The 13,712-nt window shown below is 43.8% G+C and overlaps 2 protein-coding genes across 2 annotated transcripts in view; one reads left to right on the top strand and one right to left on the bottom strand.

Moving 5' to 3' along the window:
- Nucleotides 1–14: 14 nt before the first annotated feature.
- Nucleotides 15–1,617, top strand: PDRG1 (p53 and DNA damage regulated 1; the record flags this gene model as incomplete). Its single annotated transcript, XM_026057241.1, has 4 exons — nucleotides 15–189; nucleotides 300–374; nucleotides 745–825; nucleotides 1,159–1,617. Coding segments are annotated over 4 exons (414 nt in total), but the record flags the coding sequence as incomplete, so codon positions are not given.
- Nucleotides 1,618–1,647: 30 nt separating this feature from the next.
- The window catches only part of TTLL9 (tubulin tyrosine ligase like 9), a 13,536-nt gene continuing 1,471 nt past the window's right edge, over nucleotides 1,648–13,712 (bottom strand). The window contains exons 2-12 of the mRNA XM_026056780.1: nucleotides 13,644–13,708; nucleotides 12,026–12,211; nucleotides 10,019–10,087; nucleotides 9,617–9,707; nucleotides 8,775–8,815; nucleotides 8,599–8,686; nucleotides 7,673–7,731; nucleotides 6,635–6,831; nucleotides 4,825–4,938; nucleotides 4,227–4,348; nucleotides 1,648–3,638 (exon numbers count right to left, since the gene is read on the bottom strand). Of these exons, the coding sequence (XP_025912565.1) occupies nucleotides 3,568–3,638; nucleotides 4,227–4,348; nucleotides 4,825–4,938; nucleotides 6,635–6,831; nucleotides 7,673–7,731; nucleotides 8,599–8,686; nucleotides 8,775–8,815; nucleotides 9,617–9,707; nucleotides 10,019–10,087; nucleotides 12,026–12,211; nucleotides 13,644–13,708 (1,103 nt within the window). The 3' untranslated portion in view covers nucleotides 1,648–3,567. The remainder of the gene's footprint in view (nucleotides 3,639–4,226; nucleotides 4,349–4,824; nucleotides 4,939–6,634; nucleotides 6,832–7,672; nucleotides 7,732–8,598; nucleotides 8,687–8,774; nucleotides 8,816–9,616; nucleotides 9,708–10,018; nucleotides 10,088–12,025; nucleotides 12,212–13,643; nucleotides 13,709–13,712) is intronic.

Here is a 13,712-nt window from a genome sequence, read left to right as displayed (position 1 = left end):
CGGGGACCCCCCGGTGCCCCCGCTCTCCCGGGGGTGATGGTGGTGGGGACGGGGGACGGGACGGGACGGGACCCCCCCGCCCCGCCGCTGCCCCCCCGCCGTTGCCGCCGCAGATCGTGGACCTGGACGTGAAGCGGAACCGGAACCGCGAGGCGCTGCGGGCGCTGCAGAAGGAGCCCGACGCGGACGGTGAGGCCGCCGCGGCCCCGGGCCTGCTCGGGCCTGCTCGGGCGAAGGAAAAGCTTCTATTGGGGGGGGGGGTGGAAATCCCGTTGCCGCAAAGGCCTTCTCTCCCGCAGAGGAAGCCATGGTCTGCTTCGGAAACATGTTCATCGAGCTGCCGAAAGCGAAGACTAAGGAGATGATGCAGAAAGGTAAGACGGACCCCTGGGGCGTCCTCTACGTACGTTCAAGGCTCTGCCTCGTCCTGGGCTTTGGAGCACGCAAAAGCTTCCGACTGTAGATAAAAATAAGAGATTCTTGCCCTTCCTCGGGTTCTGCTGTCCTGGACGGAGCGTCCCAGGGAAGCACGTTTTGGTAGGAAGTGAGCTTTTTCTGTGGGCAGCAGAGAACGCGCGACAGGTTTGCGCGCTCGAGGTTGTAAGGAGAATGTCGCTCACAAGAGTCCTCTCCTGCCACCCCATGCTCGGGCTTCAGCCCTCGGTGTCCCCAGCGGCGGCCAGGAGTCGGGGTGCTGGCGGGTGATCCGCGGAGCGCCCCTCACCGCTCTCTCCCTTCTCTCAGATCAGGAGCATTTGGATGAGGAAATAAACAAGCTTCGGAAAGAGCTGCGCGGGAAGGTCAACCGTCTCTTCGAGGCTCAAGGTAGAGACCCTCCTTCTTGAACCCTCTCAGCAAACACCCGGGAGCAGATGCTACACAGCATGAGTTGCTCCGGGGCTCTGCATGTTCCCAGAGCCACCTTTCCCCTCGCTTTCCGATTCCGTCCCCGTTGGAGCGGCGCTGTGGGACTKTGCAGCTCTCGTTGCAAGCTGCCATCCCCCAGCACACTAGACAGGCTTTCAAGTTACTCCGGATGACTCCGTATCACCTTCCAGGGCTATCACCGTCTTCCCTAGAATCCTTGCACTGTTTAACATGAGCTACTTAATATTTTTTTTGTAGCAAACCCCTGATTTTCTGCTTGCTTTCTCTCAGGTAAAGCTGAGCTGAAAGGATTTAACCTGAACCCCATGACGCCCGAGGAAATGAAACTAATCAATCGCATACTGGAAGGCTGAGGTGGCAGTGGCACCACCACGACCATGTGCAAATAGTGTTGCTTATCAAGGCATATTTCAGCTGTCACTCGTGGAATTCATATTGGTATATTGGTGGCCAACCTCCAGGGGTTTTTTTAGGACAACTTCTGTATTCCTGGAACCTTTCTCACGTGGTATTTACCTGGTAGGCACTGGGAAGCATTTGGCTCCTCACACAGAACACTGCGATTTCTTTGGATTATAAACCATTCCTGCTTCTTGCTGGATAAAGATTGGATGCTGGAACTGTGCAGAGGAAAACGCTAGAACACAGGCTCATTCAAGGCATTTGACAAGCTGCCATTGTTAGGGTGGAAGTGGGATTATTAAAATCTGAGAAACAGGGCATTCCTAACAKCGTGCATGTTTTGTTTTGGTTTTGCTGTTTTTTTTTTTTTTATGTAATATCTTCTGTGATTTAGCTTCAGAGCTAGTTCATTCTAGTGTCAGGAACAGGAGTAGGAGGGAAGGAACTGTGAATCCACACTGTGTCCAAAGCATAAAGGAAGAGTTGTGTAAGCCTGTGGTATTAGAACAAAGTAAAACTATACATCGAAAACACTTCAAGAATCTTTTTAAATATGTGTAGGGAGGGATACAAGGCAGCATCCCTTTAGTCTCAGTGGGAAAACATTTACTACTGTCAAGTTGGAAGGCAAGAAAACAGGGAAAACAAGGCTTTYGGGACTAGATGAAGGGATAAAATGCTTAAAAAAAAATTTTGACATATCCTTGGCCTGTCTTGTAGTAAAAGGGCAAATGATTTAACCAATAGTTGTTTCCTCAAAGGTTTTAAAATTTATCTTCTGTACTACCCTAGTCTGAACTTGCTACCCCAACACAAGTTAAGACTATAAGACTAAGAAAAATTAAACATAAGTAGTAGTGAACTAAGGTGAGTTTGACTTCTTCTGTGTACAGGAAAGTTTCTGGGTCCTGACAAGCTCTTTCTTTTCTGAACTTCTTAAATTCTATTAAAAATATCTTTATAGAAGTGTAAACATGGGAGTTGTACTTGTTTCACTGGCTCTCTAGCTAGTTCACCAGTCCTGTCACACTTTACATGCCTAACGCAAAGTTGCACCTGACCCTCTGCTTGCTCAGTTCCCTTTTGCAGCTTCTGAACAGCTGTGCAGAACTTTAAACAGAACCCCTCTGTTTTCCTGACTCCCTAACCAGCCTTCCAGCTTCACGTGAATCCTCTAGACAACCCTGCATTGCCATGACCAGTTCCACATATATGTGAAACTTAAGCAGAGTTTAGACAGAAAAATCCTGTTTCAGACTCCTTAGAACTAAGGGTGTGTTGTTTTTTTTTAATATAAAAAAAACAACTAACCTTAAGTTTTAAAATTCTGTAGCTTTGCAAGAAGCAAAGATATCCACTACAGGTTTAAGTTTCAGATACACAGATTAAAAATAACTTCAACTTGTGAACTGAACCGTTTCACCTGTAGCTTTTCAGAAAATTAAGTCTCTCCTAAACATGAGCAGTAGTACATCGTTCAATCCCTGTATTATAACTGCACTCTTACATAACCTGTATAGTACAGCCAGTAAGTGTCTCTGTAACATGTGATGGCAAGGTTATTTTTACAGTATCACAGCAACAGGTTTTATGATCTGACATGTTTCCATAGTAGTAGCAGCAGGAGGATCAGATGCCTGCCTGCCTTAGAAGCTTTGTTTTGCTTGGCAGAATGTGTTCAGCTCCTTTATTTCCTTACACAGTACAAAACTAAGCCATGTGAATGTCCCCAAAAGGGCAGCTAAAAAGCTAGCATCACTAGTGTCACCCACGATGAAGTATCTTATTCAAGTTCTTCCAGCCACTTGGCTCTGAAATGATGAGTTAGCATATTTGGTCCAAAGAACCCCTCAGTCCTCCTCCCACCTACAGGGCATGTCCACAGCCACACTTAGTGCACAAAGCAGTATTCCCTTCCTGCTAGTCCTGACCAACACAACAAGCTGCGGCTCCAGCCTGCAGCCTAGAACGGCACCAAGTAATCTTTTTCTGTAGGGTTAGCTCCAGCCACAACTCCCCATAACTAAGATACTTAACTGTACAATTGTTAAAACTCAGCTCACTCCTGTTGTTGGTTTAGATAATAGATAGGATTCATTCATTAAGGTTTCCCCAGCTTGGGAGCTGTAACAGTTAAACTTACAAACCAAGACCAACAATCTCGTGCTGAAGCAGCAAGTGTCCAGAAAGAAGTGGGAACTGCTGCACTATGATATGAGGAAGAGAGAGAGAGATTCTTCCATGGCGATTTCTCACATCCTAAGCTTTGGGTCAGCATTACACTTTCTGCTGGGCACAAAGACTCCTGAAAAGCTGCTTCAGTTGTTTCTTCCTGTCATTGTAGCAGCCTGCAATGAAAACATTAACTGGAGAGTTATATGTGACCGTATTCTTCATTCCTGTAAAGGAATAAGATAATAATTGCCCACTTTCAGGTAAAGCTGTACTCCGCTTTGGTAGTTTGGAACTACAGCCAGAGATGACTATAGGCACACTGAGCTGAGTACTACAAAAGAAATTTATGATACATGCTTAGCCTCACTGAAGTATGATTTAAGAATCCCAGAACTACTTCACATCAGTAAAATACACAATGTCAAAAAAGTCCTTAATAAACAGTTACCACAATGATGATGGAGCAGTTTTTGAAGCAAAGCTGGCATGTGAAGACGTCTGCAGTGGCTTAAAGTACAGGCCTATAAACAAAACTGTTGCCACTACATTTATACACTTGTTTCCAACAGTGCTCCTGCAGTCTGATTACTTACAGCCACTTTTGGAAAGCATTTGCTCCTTTTGGACTCTTCATGTAAGAGCACACATACCCTGTTCTTTTGTTCTCAAGTGAAAAGCGTGTGCTCTCTTCTGGCTGACACACAGATAGATAGCCTCAGAACCTGAGTAGGGCACTCCGCCAGCTCTGGATGAGTAAGTACCTAAATGGGTATTTGCCACAAAGTTCTCATTCAGTGGTGTATCCAGGTTTCCCTCTCTGCTGACAGGCCCATCGTTCCATATCAGGTCAAAGCCTCCCACACGCTTCTCCTTCCCTGTCAGCCTACAACATTAAATGCATGTACTGAAGTACCTGAGTAATGGCAATCATCTGTCCGCACACGAATAAACTCCCAGTCAATCAGAGACAAAGCTGAACAGCTGAAAGCAGTGGACATCTTTTTATATAAGCACAGTTGCAGAGTCAATCACAAAATGATGCAAGGCACACTTCTTGGAACCGAGCTCGAAGAGCGAGGTAAGCGTGGGAGGCACGATACAGAACAGACTCCRAAAGAGAGTTCTTGTGCAAGTCCCAGCTCCAACACTAACTCCGTCCCCCTTACAGCCCTGCGTTGCTTTGTTTGCCCACTCTGAAGTGGCAGTATGCTCGCTTACTTTGCTGGTCTTGGAAATTCATTACTTAATGGTTATAAAGCTTAGAGTATTATGATCAGTTGCATAGAAAAGACAGAACTAGACTATCCATTTCATGCACTTTAATAAAAACCGTTAGAGGATAATAAAGATCTTGCCTACCTGCCTTCCATGTCCACAATATGAAGTGTGTCTTTGAGAAGATGACATTTGAGTTCATAGTCTTCCTGGCTACTGGCAGCAAGGGAAGGTGAAGCATTTAGCTCAAGAAGCCAGCTAAGGAGAAAAGATGAGCAGTAAATTATGGAGAAATGGACATTTTTGCCAACGGTTCATCTAACAGAAAAGTCCATCTACAAAAACRTCATTACACTGCTAGCAGGCAGGAATAAGAGTGTGAAGCAATAGGAAATCTAACCCCAAATCTCATTCCTGTATGCTGAGCCAAAGAACATTCTGAGCTTATTGCAAAGTTTCTATTCCTGTTCTCAGTGGTAATAAAGAAAAAATCCCTCTAGCATCCAGAAAAGTATAAAAGTTAAAAACAAAGTCTAGATGAAACAGTAAATGCTGGGGATAATTCACAGAAAAAACATTAACCCTTTTCTCGTGGAGGAACACAGATGTATCCTGGGAAGTTTCCTAAGACAATGCAAAAAATAGTCAAATAACTCTCCTATGAGAGCCCAGTAAAAGCAGCAAACTGCAATAGCAGTATCCGGGAATTACAATGACATCAATGACTTTCATTCCAATTCAGTAGTTAGGTTTGTTTCCTGAACAACTAAAGTTACTCTGCTTCTTTATGTGCTGACTGTCTAAGCGGTAATTTGGTTTGAGGCTATGAACAGACTGGACTGTATGAATTCGGGCCATCCAAGGCCACAGCTGAGCTGCATTTATTTGCTCACTTGAAATAAAGCTGTCCCCAGGGGCCCTGCATGAAATAATTGGACTGATGCCGACAGGACATACAGCTTTAACAGGTATGCCAGCTACTCTATTTTTCAAGGGAAGAAGAGTAAAAATTGAGAGAAGACACTTCATAAGAAAACACTGTCAACATAAAAACATATCTTAAGGAAATTGCCTTACCCATAGTACTAATGGCACTTTACATGATTAAGGCTGGAAGAATAACAATCGTATTTGCTTGTCAGTTCTGAAGTATTGTTTGCTGTTTCTGTTTTTTTCTCAACGTGGATAATGACAAGTAAGTTGTATTTTCAGATTCCTGCTGTTGTAATACTTGGGTTGAAAATGTAGTGGATGAAAATTTGAGACTTTCAGCTGAACTTTAATTGATACATAGTTCTCATTTAGCCAGTGAGAAAAGCTGTATTTTAAAAAAAACTAAATAGAGTCAAATTAAGTTTTTTTGTTTTTTATCCTCAACTCCTGTGGAGCTCTTTTTCTCTCCACTATTAACAGAAAAACATCCTTCAGTTTTGGTCTGCCTTTTGGCCAGCATATCACAGATAAAGGAGTCATGTTCTAGTGCTAGGAGCCTAATAGCAGTGGCTGGACATTTATCAATGCTCATGGGACGCTGCTGTAATATACTGTGTCTAGAATCATAAACAGCAGGAGAGACCACGGTGACCCTCCCATTTCTGGTAAGTGCTGTTCTACTTGTGATATGTTGATACTGGGGGAAAAAACGTTGCCCAAAATAGCACGTTTACACAACACAACACTAGAAGTACGGACAAATTTACATGTTGCTGCACTCAGCTAATAAGCCCTGATACTCTGAGCAAAACCAGCTGTATTGCTTCCAGATTTTAGCTTCCTTCACATAAAACAGTTCAAACATCTTTACATTTCACTTACGGTTCCTGGACTGGCTGACTCTAAGCCAGCTTACGAGCACCTATCCACAAGACACAGAGGCATCCCAAATATTCCTACGTCCCAGGGAAAGCAGCCAGCCCGCTACTGTAACCCCTTGTATGTTTATTAACACCCTTACGRTTTCAGATCCTGATCGATCAAGACGTCATATCCATAGAGCTCAAAGCAGTGTTTGTCACTGATAATCACGTTCTGAACACTCTGAAGGCTCTTGATGAAAGTGTTGTCCATATCCGCAAAGAGAACTTCCACCAATTCTGCTCCATGCTTGGCAGTCAGGTACTGTCTGAGCTGCTGAATCATCCACTTGCAGCCCTGAGACATCCAAACAGTTACACTAAACTGTTCCCAACAGATGACAATGCATTCAGTCTGCTAAAAATCATCATCACTCTACAGTCTCTACAGCCAAGCAAAAATTCTTAGTAAAAAGCCAGGCATCAAAAGGTAGGGGCCACTAATCCCAAAGTGCAGTTAAGCTCTTTGAGCTTGATTATTGTGTGGCACTAGAAAAAAATTGTTAGGGTTCCCATTAGAAGTTCCCTACCAGCAATCATCTCACCTACTATCAGTGTATYGCAGAGACACTCCTTTCCATACAGACGAGAGAGAATTATAGAAGGGAGCAGCCTATAAAATGGGAAGTTCAACACAGTCCTTTATTACTATCAAATGTTGGCTTTTGTCTCAGATTCACTAAGAATCTGACATCTAAGATTTTTTTTTCTCTCTTTCAACTGCTGCCTCTTGAGACAGGAAGCTTAAGAGTGACAGTTGCATGTGAAAATATTAAGCTTGTTGTACCACTGTGGTCTTAGAAGTGCAGGGCTAAGCAATAAGATATCTACATCTCAGACGAGCACTAACCAGAAAGTTGTTATGTTTGAAGTCAAAAAGATCAGCCTTATAGATGAGCTGACAGCTGTAAAGCAACARTTAAAGCAGAGCATTTGCCCACTCTCTCTCTCTCCTAAAGCTTCTGTCAATGAAATCACATTTATGGGTGTCTGGAGACAAGACAGCACATTTGAGTGGCTGCAGCACACATCCACAGCACGGCAGCTGGCACGATGAGGTCAGCTTGCCTGCATCTGCCAAAAGAGTCCAAATGGCAGGCATCAAGGGAATAGCCTACGGGCAGCGCACATTCACTCACCTTCTCCAGATCGTAATCAGGTGCAGTCTTCTGCACAGCAACATTTGTGAGATGAACATCTGGCAGGAAGTGGAGATAAGGATCAAAGACAAACAGACAAGGAAATACTGAATTTTTAATTTAAACCATCCTTTTCTGCCCCAATGACAATAAATTATCCTCCCTGTCTGTAATCACAGGCTTCAGTCACACAATCTTATATTTAACACCACATGATGACATCTTACTAAAAAATCACAGGAAAAAGAACAAAAGTCAGAAGTAATGAAAAACAGATATCTAGAAAAAAAGAATACGTGACTGCCCTGAGCTAACACTGTCCCTCATGACAGGCATGAAGCCCTTCACAAAAGTATGCCTCCAACCCTCAGCGCGCCTATATCCAAGAACGTTTGCTGTACCACTCTGGAACGGCTCTTGATCATTCAGAGTGAGTATGAACTCTGCTGAACTACCACTGAGAAAAGTGATGGATTTTTCTGACTCTTAAGCTGTCAAATTAAGGTGCAATACCTTTTAGGAGGATATGTTAATCAAATAAAATCTATCAAACTCAATACAGTAGCAACTGTGACACATAGAAATTAAGAACAAAATGATTCATTGGGTAGAAATATTTGACTTCCTATGAAGCTAAGGAAGAAGGAAGGCTGCAAAAATTCAACCACTAACAATAAAACCAGAACYGACATTTCACCATTGGTCCTAGCTGATTTTTCATACTGACATTTCTAGTGATCTGCTGACCAGTCTTCCTATGAAAAAAGATAGGAGAGGGAGAGAATGACAGCAGCAGCAACAGGACAGGAGAACCCTATACATGTTTGGAGGAATCAGAAGTGACAAGATACATCCAATATCAAACATTAAAATGGTATATTCCTTTTCTTACCCCTCTTTATAGCACACACAGATAGGTAGGATACAATGATCATCTATGCTATTCAGAGTAAATCGTGTATTAGAAAAGCGAGCAAATCCATCTCTGTATAACCAGGCCTTCAGCGGGATGTACTGAGAGAACAGGAAAAGAGCAACCAAGCATTAAGGCAAGAAAATCCAGTTCTGGCATAGCAATTACGTAATGGTGTTTTGCACTTACAGATGTCACTAGAACATAAACTCTCAAGTCAAACTTTCGACCTGTGAAACACAGAAATATGTAATACAATACAGTAGTTGATATTGCCAACTAATATTAGAAGTACCTAATGAGAAGTTTATCTATAAATACACATGCAAAAGTAAATGGATTATAATTCACACTTTTTGTTACTTCAGCAGGAATTGTGTGAATATTTATCTAATCTTAAAAACACCAGTCGGACCATTACTCCAAACTGAGGATCATACACTTACGTTTCTGGAAAAATAATGCAAGATTTAAGTTAGTATTCCTTTGAATTATTTTGATGAATACTTGGGCATGCACACTAATGAAGCAATGATTAAGAGAAATAGTGGGGGGGGGGGGTTAAATCACAGAATAGTTGGAAGGAACCTCTGGAGATCATCTAGTCCAACCCCCTGCTCAAAGCAGAGTCAGCTAGTGCAGGTTGCCCATGACCATGTCCAGCTGGGTACTGAGCATCTCCAAGGATGGAAACTCCTCTGGGCACCTGTTCCAGTGTTCAACCACCCTCACGACATAACATGTTATGTCATAACCAATTATGTCTTGAACTAGTTCTAATGATTCTTCACCAGGTCACTTCTATATTCTTAGAAGCTTTCTCTTAGCAAACCACTAAGCTACCACACTATAGATACTGACACTGCACATTATTCTCAGCCACATTTAGGCCCGGAAACAATTCAGAGAAAATAAGTCACTTACAGTTCACCAAACAGATCTATGATATCCTGTTTTCCAATAGGAACATCATCTATTAGGATGTTGCTTTCCACATACCAGAAAAGTGTAGCCTTAGATGGGCATCTTACCTCCTATTAAATATGGATTTTCAATATATCGCTGAGCTACATAAATCTCTACTTGTGTTTCATCTTTCTGATCATCTGTGCAGAGCCCATCCTGTAAAAGAAACCACAGGCAATTTCCTCGTTCAGGGTTGTATATGAAAAGAAGGTGAAAAACACCCACGGTTTTTCTAGAAGCCCAATTTCCATATAAGACAACAAATTCCAGAAAGAGTATCCAACTGTTCAGGAAAAGCCACTGTAAGAAACTTCGTTGCTGCCCTGGAGAATTGTGAAGAAATACTGCATGAGACAGGCACAAGTAGACAGAACAAGTCACTAGCAGAAAGAGAGGATGAAATAATAGCAAAAGAACAAAATGCCAGTTGGACATTCCCCTAAAAGGAGAGAGAGAGTAGTTCTCACCTTCTTCCAGTCAATGATATCCTTGAGTTTTCGGAACAGAAAAATTCCTTTACCTTGTGACCTGCCAACCTGCAGCACGGAAGAGCAAAGTTACTTGCTTTAGTGTCGTGTTTTCCTGCTGTTCCCCAGAATTTCAGTAGAGAAGACCTGCATAACCTGATTCATCATATACTTGCACCCAAACTTACTTATTTAAGGTTAAGGTGGGGAAGGGGGAATTAAGGATCCACGAACAGCTCTCTATTGCAAATAGCTCAGATTTACAAGTGCTAGGAGTATTCCTGAAGGAATGGGCAGAACATGCAGACAGCTTATGAGGAAGTTCCATAGTATTCCCCCTCCCCCCCCCAAAAAAAAGGTCACATGCTTGCAGAAATGTCAGTAATGCAACATACGTTCTTGGGAATTTTGAAGTTACATTTTAAGTTTGTGTATGCACAAAATAACCTAATTAAACAGAAAAGCCATGAAAGATGCCAGAGAACAATGACAAACAAGAGCAGAACAATCTTGAAGACAGCCTAGTTTGTACTAAACATTTAAAGTGGCTGAAGAGCGGCTCCGATAAACCACCAGAGAAGCAAGACTCCACAGAGTACCTTCTAAAGAAGTCCAGCCACCTTCAGTCCCAGGATTCAGCATTACACCTTCCCTGGCCAGAGTGTGGATAAAGGCAACCTGATGCATCATGACATGGGGCTGATCAAGAGCACGGACTGACAGAAGGAGTGACACAGTTTATCTTTACTCGCCTGTGAGTTTTGAGGTCAGCCACGAACTATTTAAGTTCTTGTTATAATTTCAGTAATCACAGTCTTTTCATTTACTCATTTACTGTGTTCTGGTTATTTACAATGTTAATTGAGATTGTGGGCACAAAATCAGCTTAATGTATGGTTTTTTGTTGCCAATTAACACATTCCCATTTGTAGAGTTGGATAATCACTAGCTGCTATCCTCCTGGCTGTAATTCACATGTTAGTCTGCATAATTACCCCCATTCACTTCTCACAAGCATACCCTTACCGATAGGCCTGACTTGCAGAGTAAGGCTAATTGTCCTGTCCTAGCCTCCTTGCCAAACCTACTGCGCAAAGCAAAGCGACTGTCCTCTTGCAGGTCTCACAGATGGGTGTATTTTTAATTATGCACTGTAGCACAATATTTGTGATGTTAAATGCCTTGAATCAGCTGGCAGCAGCAAGGCATTTCTCAGCTTCATGTAGTACTGTTGTAATTTCGAAAGGAAGCACAATTTTTCCTTGGTTCCCAGGATATTGGCTGAAGTGGAACTTACTGCATTCAGCACATATAGGTTTTGAGGGACAAATGAAATTTGGAACATGAGGCTACACTTCAGGTCTCTAACAGCAAAGCACAGAGAAGATAATGCCAACCAAATCCAGTCTAACTTGCACTTCAGGCTGCTCATGGAGTCTCTTGTAATCTCTTCACATTCTCGGGATGAAAGTCAGCTTAGTAGGTTGGCTGGACTTGCGAGGGCTGCCATATAATATAGAGGGATTTCTTTAAAACCAACAGACATTTTCATAGCTCCATCTTTAGCAACTGCTCAAGCATGTTGCTTAACTATTAAGTCCAATTAAACAGCTGTTTTGCATACACACATGCTTTTTTGCACACATGCAGCTGAACTGAAAGATTTCAGAGCGTGAACTTGGCCATAACCCCACAGCAAGAATCCCTGGGAGCACAGTCTATTTCTTCACACAAAAATTCAGTACTTTCAGTCTTCACCATTGAGTTAACTTTGGCTCAGCAAATAAACTGAGCTGTTTTTCAACTGCTGGAATAAACTGTTCCACAAGATGAAATGCTTTCATAGCATAAATTGACCAGGAAACTGGCCAGAAGCATCGCTCCTCCTAGCCACCTTGCTATGTGCAATTCTTCCTGCGGATTTCCTGAATATTTTCCTCTCCCTCCAAAGATTGAAAGCACCCATTCATCTCTGTCTCACTTTCCCTGGGACAGCACCATACTTACCGGTTTCATAATCCAAGTGATGCCAGGATTCTTGTGAAATTCTTCCACAAACAAGTGATACTCTAAAGGCATTTCAAAGGTCTTTGGAAAAAAGTCACATTTTGTTGCCTCAAGCTTTCCTGCTTCTCTTTCCAACTGCTTCCAAAACCTCTTCAGATTCTTCACTAGATAGTTCTTCCGAGTCAGCTGAGTAGAAAGAAATGTAAGATTAGGCTCAGCAGATGCTCACATCTTCTGAAGCACCACCCTCTTCTCACTTTAATTGCCCTCGAGATGTTTCTGGTGACATCTGGGAATCAACTGCACCACATATTCCGCAGAGAAAAAAAAAACACATTTATATGGATGCCATTAAGAACTGCTTTTTTCTTTGCGGACGAGAATGCTTGATTTCTTCTTTTTCATCTCAGTATGAACATGGGGAAGCTAGAACAGAGCAGGTCTTACAACCCACGTTTTACCATTTTTATGTCACCTTTCAGTTCAGTTAGCATATTAATTTCCAGGACAGACAGCAAATGTTAGGACCTGCCTAATTTGAGTTTGCAGGCAGACCTCCCCTGAAAGTTGTTACCCCCATAGCTGAGCTGGAAATGCATCAGCTCCTGAACCACTACAGATTACAGATCGGTATTATAAACCATTGTCAGTCTTGGTTTCTGCTAACAGTGCTAAGCGTGAAAGCTCAGGGACAGATGTACATCCTGCTCAGCTGCCCTTATTACAGGGGAAGCAACGCCCAAGAAAGGACCAGGGCAGACCTGTGAAATACTAAGAGTTTTAGCTGTTATAGCTAAACCTGCCCATGAATACAAGTCAAACTCCGCCAAATACAGCCATTTTGGAGGACCTACTGCAATGCAGCCACCCTCAAATGTATTTAAAGTACAGGTTATCTTCTCTTGGGCAAATGAGGTATTATGGGTGCCTCCACTCTAATGCACTGGATTTGCAGGAGATCCTGCTCTGCTACGTTAGGAAACTCAACTTCACCTGTAAAAGGGAGTGTCTGTGTTTTAACCAGATCCCCTACTGCAACTGTTTTTCAAATTTGCAGGGGTTATGGGCTTAGGGAGACGCACCAACCCTGGAATACAGTGAAGTGAGAAGTCACATTCCTGGGCAAATTCCCTCCCRAGATAGAGGGATGTCAACAGATTCCAAAGAGGGTTCAGCAGAGCTGCCGGGCAGCAGGGGGAAAACATTACGAGGTATTTCCATCCGTAGCCGCTTCCCATGGAAATTTACTGACAGCTTAAGAACCCTCTCCTTGCACAGCCGGAGCGTCGCCCCAGCTCGCCGGGGCTCCCACCTCGCAGTGGTTGCGGAAGTGGCAGGCGCRGACGCGCTCGCCCATGTACGCGTGGTCGAAGCGCTCCCGCAGCCGGCCGGCGTCGCACCAGTAGAAATCCCACTCCTCCTCGCTGCGGGCAGAGGACACCCCRCGAGGAAACCGCCCGCGCCCCACGCTGCCCCCCGCCGCAGGGGGGGCACGCGAGGGAAAAGCCGCCACGGCCGCCGCGTTTGGGGCGTTTCCCCCCCTTTTTCGAAGGTAAAGGCCCGGTTTCCCCGGCACTAGGCCCAGCCTGGGCCTGGCCTGGCCCCGGGCGGCGCTTACCCCTGGGCCGGCAGCCAGCCGCGCCGGCGGCTCAGCACGTCGCGGACGGCGACGCCCGGGCCGCACTTG

This window comes from Apteryx rowi, unplaced genomic scaffold (assembly GCF_003343035.1).
Source record: "Apteryx rowi isolate R43461 unplaced genomic scaffold, aptRow1 scaffold_0, whole genome shotgun sequence".
Lineage (NCBI taxonomy): Eukaryota > Metazoa > Chordata > Aves > Apterygiformes > Apterygidae > Apteryx > Apteryx rowi.
Note: the sequence above shows the minus strand (reverse complement) of the source record. Positions and strands in the feature narration are given on the sequence as shown.